The sequence below is a fragment of the Vigna angularis genome, chromosome 1 (assembly GCF_016808095.1).
Source record: "Vigna angularis cultivar LongXiaoDou No.4 chromosome 1, ASM1680809v1, whole genome shotgun sequence".
NCBI classification, from domain to species: domain Eukaryota; kingdom Viridiplantae; phylum Streptophyta; class Magnoliopsida; order Fabales; family Fabaceae; genus Vigna; species Vigna angularis.
Window position 1 is genome coordinate 26,636,860 of NC_068970.1, and position 7,174 is coordinate 26,644,033.

The 7,174-nt window shown below is 32.3% G+C and overlaps 1 protein-coding gene across 1 annotated transcript; it reads right to left on the reverse strand.

Annotated features, from left to right (window-relative positions):
• Positions 1-827: 827 nt before the first annotated feature.
• On the reverse strand, positions 828-3,796 carry LOC108333493 (uncharacterized). Its single transcript, XM_017568961.2, has 7 exons — positions 3,504-3,796; positions 3,343-3,412; positions 3,074-3,233; positions 2,759-2,840; positions 2,178-2,394; positions 1,903-1,967; positions 828-1,312 (listed from the first exon to the last, which is right to left on the reverse strand). The coding sequence occupies exons 1-7, from the start codon at positions 3,585-3,587 to the stop codon at positions 1,058-1,060; spliced, it is 933 nt and encodes a 310-aa protein (XP_017424450.1). The 5' UTR covers positions 3,588-3,796; the 3' UTR covers positions 828-1,057.
• Positions 3,797-7,174: the final 3,378 nt, after the last annotated feature.

Below are 7,174 nucleotides of genomic sequence, written 5' to 3' on the forward strand. Positions count from 1 at the left end.
AATTATTGATTTATGTTTGGATGCATAAATTATCAAGTTCAATCCCTGTTGAACCCCCATCTTATCTAATTTTAAAGACAAACACACTAGAATAAACTAAAAAGAGATTTTCATTAAGAAAAATTATGTAAAAGTGAAGAGTTTTCGGTTACCATTTTATAGGTCATTGTAGCACGACTTTGTCCTCAAACATTTCAAAGTAGGCTTTGAAAGAATGAAAAATTGATGTCCACATGCGAGAGGAAGCCACGTGTTTGTTTTTCATAAAGCCACATGAGTGTTTTTCTTTCCTCTTTCAATTAACTTACTTTTGATTTTAGTTGTTAATTTTTAAAAAAATTCTGTGATTGTGACACATGTCAGATGTTTCATTTGTACTCCCACAATAGTTAAATTTATAAATTCATACGATATAAGAAGTGCTAACACATAAAACTTCAAAAAGTACTACTTTTATCTTTCGTATAAACATTTCTTAAATCCTTACTTTTAGAAAAGGATAAGTTATCTTTTAGTTTGTTCCCTATAAAAAAGTATTATGTTTTTAATTTTTGCAATCATCAAAATAAAGTAAAGTTAGTCCCTTAGTAGAAAAGAAAATAAAGTTTAATTTCGTTAAAATGTAAATATTAAAGAGTTATAAATTTTTTATAGAAACTAAAATTAACATTTCGACATATGTATAAAAAAAATATTGCATAATGTGACAAGCCAGATTTCTAACCCCAACCAGAAAATACACATTTAGTGTTCGGTCATGTCTCAGGGTGGATCACATGGAAAACGGATACCTATGAAGAACAAAATAAAATAAATAAATAAACAAATTAAAAAAAATATCGTTCTTTTGAATCTGTATAAGGAGTGTGTTTCCAATGTAGCACACAATGTTGTAGTTGATATCTGCTTTTCAGTCCTGTAAAAAAGAAAAACCCGCTGCTGCATATATAATAAGCAAGGGTGATGGAGAAAATGTATGTAACATGAAGAGTGTTGTCACAATTCAAATCATACTAAAATTATAACAGTAGTGGCTCAGATTCCCTGAGATGACGTTCTACCAGGTGAAAGCTGACAACACATAAGATGGATAAGCTTCATATTTGGAAGCAAGTGATTGCACAGAAGATGAATCTGCAACTTCTCCAAAACTATGGAGCCCAAGTTCAGTAGCGTGAATCCCACCAGTGATAAAAACTGATTCTATTCCAGCAGCATTAGCACCCTTAATATCATGATGGAATGAATCACCCACAGCAATACAGTCAGAGCCATCTGTACCAGCCATTGACATGGCTGACTTGTAGATTATCTGATAAATCTTAATTGTTACAAAGATTGCCAAGAACATGGAATAAGGATGCATGTGCCAATGCAGCAGAAGATGATGTCCCACAAAAATCTTAGTCATGTATTATATACATAAATATGTTCCTACTTGCTCCCAGAAAAACTAGTACCACATATGTAATTCAATCATGAGAAAACAAAAAATCAAGCTCTGGGTGAGAATTATGCAGAATTTACAAGGAAAACAGTTTGGATAATTTAATCCATTTATATGTGCTTAACGTGATAAATTAAAACTGTGAATTTACTTTTGCTTGTTGAGATTGCTTTTAAAATGTTCACAACTGTGAGAATAAGATACAGCTAACTTGAAAATGCTAGAGGGATTAAACACGCTGCTTAATAATTTTGAAAGATGACACTTGAATTATACCAAATAACTCAGGGTATAAATTGACCACTTAACATTTGCAGAAAACGTAATCTTATTTGTACCATTGTGTATGTAAGATTTGAGCAGTCTAGATACTAAAAGCATGGAATACACTAAGAAGAAAACAACTATCAAAAGTGGAATTAATAGTATTTAAACGGAGATAGATATTTCATCACCTCATCAGGTTTTCCCATCCATTTTACTTCACCCCCAAGCTTTTCATATTTAGCTGCCAGTGTACCTAGAAGTTTAAAATATGCACACGAAAAATTGATATAAGGTGAAACAAGAAAGAAGAAAAAATATGTTGTAACATGATATTAATACACATGTCGTCTAAAGAAAACTCATGCTTCAACTTTTTATGAAAAGAATACCTTGGAATTACTATTTAGGCATTCAACTTTTAGATTTCGTTAAAAGGGTAAAGGACAAGATAAAGCAAATTCACCAGGCATCACACGTAAGTCTCTTGCTTCAACAGTTACATAATCTGGATTGGCTACAACCATAGGAATTCCTTTGAAAGCACAAAGCTCCAAGATTTTCTCAAGGTCTTCAAGTTTCATTGAACGTGCACTCCCATCAGCATTCCCCAAGGCTTCAGTACCATGAGCCAAAACAAATTCAGCTTCTTCAACATTCTCCACAACTTGCAAGTCTAAGCCCTAGATCATATGCTGTAAGATTTTAGATCCCTCGATGTATATTACTCTTTGCAATCATCTTTGCATTGTCTAAATTAACCATTTTATTTACACATATACCTTCTCTAGGTTACTGATAATTGAAAACAATCATTTGACTTTCAAATGGACAAAACGAAAAAGACCTTGCTAATCTCATCTTTAGCAATTTCCTCAACTCCATCATTTAAGAAGAAAGGAGCCCTTCTAAGCAGATTAATTGATACAACTATAAACCAGGTTCCAAGAAACAATTACTCAAAGAACAATAAAGCAATAGTGTTTAGGAAGTAGCAATTGAATAAATGAATGTGGTGAATATCAGAATTGAAGCTGCCCTACCCACCTCAAGAGAGATTGCTCCCCGGCCATTCCAGGTGAAATGAATACAAGATCTTCCTAATGCCGCAAACCAAGGATCATCTCTCCTGCTTAAAAAGCACAACGAATTATACACAGAGCGACAATGTATTTACAGAATGAAGGAAATGACAATTGAACACGGAGTCATGGATAACAAAGGCACATGTTATACATGAAACAGATATTTTGGTAGTATGATTGCAATTAGAGTTATGAAGAGAAGAATGATGGAATGAAAGAAACACTTAATGATTGGTTTATGTTTTGCCGCATGAAGAGGAAAGAAACAAGAAACAACCTTTGCAAATACTGGTGAGTTAGTTCTCCACTAGTGACGGCCCCCAGAAAAAGAGAGGCATCAAAGCCAAGACCCTTCACTTTTTCAATGGTGGTTGACGATCGTCTTGAGGAGTTGCTTATGATCACCATCTTAGCACCCGTCTTTGCTATATTTTCTACTAAAAGAATTAAAACAAAAGAGACATTAGCTTCATAGTAGGTAAGATACAACACAGGATACGAGAAGCAGAAAGGAAAAGGAAAGAGTGGAACAATAATTATAGTTACATGTCGAAATAGCAGCTGGATAAGGTTGTTTTCCGTCGTGGAGTACTCCAAACTGGTCCAACAACCATACCTGAACGGTGTAATAACATATCTGATAATGTTATTTGTGTTGTATGGGTAAGAGATAAATATAAAATGTTGAAATGGTATGATTAAGGAACCTTGAAACGGCGCGTTTCGGCGAGTTGTCGGAGACCGTTCACGGTATGAAACTGAAGGGGCGGCACAGAGCATTTGGGCATCATTCTTCAGCACTCTCAGCTCGGCTTAGGTCAACTTCATGAAATTACTTTAGAGCCATTGAAATTCTACGTTCTACGCTAAATGTAACATCGATCTATTCATGAAAACAAATTGACGAGGGTGAAGATTAACGATGGATTTAGATACAAACAAAAGCACGCAACACAACTCCTTTTTCTTGTTCTGTTCCTTCTCTTTATCATTTATCTGTGATGCCAGATCACTCCACATTTCTTTCATTTTGGACTACAACCTTAAAATTACAGAAAACAATAAAGAATCTTAATAAAAAATTAAATTTATATTAAAATACGATTAACCTTCTATTTTCTTTATTTTTCTCGTCCATTTTCCTTTTATTCTAACGTAATATTTAAACGGAATAGTAAAAGTTGTAAAGATATGAATAATTGATATTGTTTATTTCAAAGTGTTTTATCACCGTTTTGTTAACATGTACTGATTTGAATGATTACATTTTATGAATTAAAATATTTTTTTAGTGTAAAAGACTACAATAAGATTTATTTCAAATTTTATAATTAAAATATAATTAAATTGCATACAAGGATTACATTTTCTTTTCAAGTAAAATGAAGAAATTGAAAATCATAAACAATTAAAGGTTAATGGATACTTAGATACGAACTTGGGACATTCTGTGTTTATTTTATACTCACTTTTAAAAAATTTCAATTTCGTCTTCAAATGGTTTAATATGCATCAATCAAGTTATCATCGTTAGTTTTTCATATACAGTGTTAATTGGTTGGTAATGTGACAAAGAAGAATATCTACGTACAACAATTTATAAATGCATATAGTGCAAATTGTTTTAAAGGTGAATTTTGAAGTTCGAGGTTTGTCCTAGTTCTTCTTTGCGCATTGCGTTCTTTTGTATCCATTGTCTTCTTTTGTGTCTTGTGTGATGTTCTATTTGTGCGAGTTTGTTGGTGAACTTTGGTCTGGAACGGGTAATGGTTCATGAAGGGTGCAATGTCGCAATCACGATTGTTCATCTTTTTCCCAAGGCTCACAAAACTATAACATGTCGACTTATGGTAGTTCATCTAAGGGATCTGGTGGACTACCAATTTGTCATTGTGGAAAGGTTGTAGTATTGGGAGTGGCTAGAATTTTTAAGAACAGTGGGAGACAATTTTGGGATTGCCTTAACTACAAGCACTAGTACAAAAACACATAGTCAACGTTAAAAATGACTGGTGGCATTTTTTGTAAATAAATGCAATTATTAAACGTCGTTTAGAATTGTAATTCGACGTAAAAGGATATAAAACGTCGAACGCCCCAACGTTAGACGTTAAAAGGTTAGTGGATTCAATAAATATTTGAGCGGGAGATTAAAAATTCATTCACTATATCTTAGCACGCGAGACCCTATTCTCTTCTCAAACTTTTCTCGAACGAAGTTTGACGACCATCATATGTAATCTTTCTTTCATTTGTTTGTTTTGACTGATTATTTTTGTCCTCTTGTCCTTCATAGGCGCATTCTGCTTTTTCTGTCACTAGTGACGACAATTTATTCCAACGAACCCACCTTTTGAAAGTTAGTTTTTGTTTTCATTTTGAAGAACTTATTTGTTGAACTTGTTTATTGTTTTTTTGTTAAACTTGTTTGTTGTTGTTTGGTTGAACTTGTTTGTTGTTGTTGTTTGATTGAACTTGTTTGTTGTTGGTTATTGTTGTTTGTTGGTGATACTACAATACACATTCATAGTTCTTGCTTTATAAAATACCAAAAACTAAAATTTGTTGTTTTTCTGTTTTTAAGGTCTTGTAGGGTTGTAAAGAAGGATCACAATTAATTAAAAAAATTATTAATGTCGTATATTTACAAAATTCGACGTTAAGTTAATGTTGTATATTGACAAAATTTGACGTCAATTTAACATCGATTTTTTTTAATTCGACATTAATTTAACGTCTCTTGATATGACGTCGTTTGTGAATTCGCAGTTAAAAGCCCAAAATATTCGACGTTGTACGCGATTTTTGTAGTAGTGAAGGTTTGATTCGGGATATATTTTATTTGTGTTAATAACTATTTAATGTTAATGAAAAGGTTGGTTCTTATGGATTTTTTTGAAGAACAAAGAGGAAATGAAGACACCCAAGGGTGCAATCATTTCAAATGATACAATGAAGATAACAGAGATGAAAGGGATGCCACAATTGTTAGGCAAAGAAGAAATATCTATAATCTAGAGAAATCTCTCATGCTTTGTAAAAAATAGGTTAAATTATTAATATCGATGATATGTTTTGTGGGATTGATTAACGTCATCCTTGTTAGTATGTTGTTTAAAATTCCATAAAATGTGGTCAAAGTTTGTAAGGAGTTTGTGGATTGTAATAAGTGTATGAAGAACTTGAGTTTATGTTTTTGTAATTTGATGTTATTAAATGAATGAGAAGTTTATTTCAATGTAGAGAAAAACATATCAGCTCAATTGTGTAGCAAATAGACATGTTATAAATTCCAAAAACTTAAGAGTAAAAAACATTCAACTTTAAAACACATAACCTGCTAATAAACATAAATTGTGCAGCAAATAGAGATGTTATAAATTTCAAAAAGATTAGAGTAAAAAAAAATCATCTTCGATACACATAACCTATTAATAAAGATAAATTGTGCAACAAATAGACATGTTATAAATTCCAAAAAAATTAGAGTAAAAACATTCATCTTCAAAACACATAATTTGGTAATAAGCATAAATTGTGTTGCAAATAGAGTTCATAATAATTCAAAATACATTTGATTACATAACATTGTTCTTCAAAATAAGTTGTGTAATTATAAGTACATTTGGAAATCAAAATAAGCTGGTAATGAAACTAACCCCTTTTACATGGCAATTTATGTGTAATTATGAGTGTTGTAGTAGGTGTGGTTGTTGAGTCCGTTGGTGGTGGTCTTGACTGGTGTGTTGTGTTTGAGAAGCTTGTGGACCATTATTTCTTTTGTATCCAAGTTGTCTGCATATCCCACATCTCTTACGTGTACCACCTTGTCTTAATTGTGTATCATCCTTCTTTAGCTCCCAAGACTCTAGTCTTCTTTTCATTTTCGGTCTTCCAAACAACACCCTTTTAGGTGGAGGCAAAACATCACTATTACAAGTTATTTCCTATAAATGAGGATCGTTGACAAGGTATATCATTGAAAGGTATGTTTCTTCATAGGTTGACCTGGTAAACCAATGTGGGATATAGTATTCTACGTTGATGTTTAAGAATATCATGGTAGTTAGGGCATGACAGCAAGGCATTCAGGTTATAGTCCATTTAAAGCAGCTACAATTGAGTTTATCAATGTTCACCACAAACTTCTCACCAATCATGAACGTGTGTCTGACCTCAAATAACTTTTGTCTTGACCAACTATAAAATGAATTGAAATTAGAATAGGGCAATGGATTATTAATTCTGAATAAATATATCAAAACACAATCATACCTAGGTATCAAATATTTAGTCTTCTATAATTCCTTTTGTAGTCTTTTTTTTTTAATTCTGGGGTAGAGGAAACCTTCACATGCATTGATCTTGTTTCTATTTG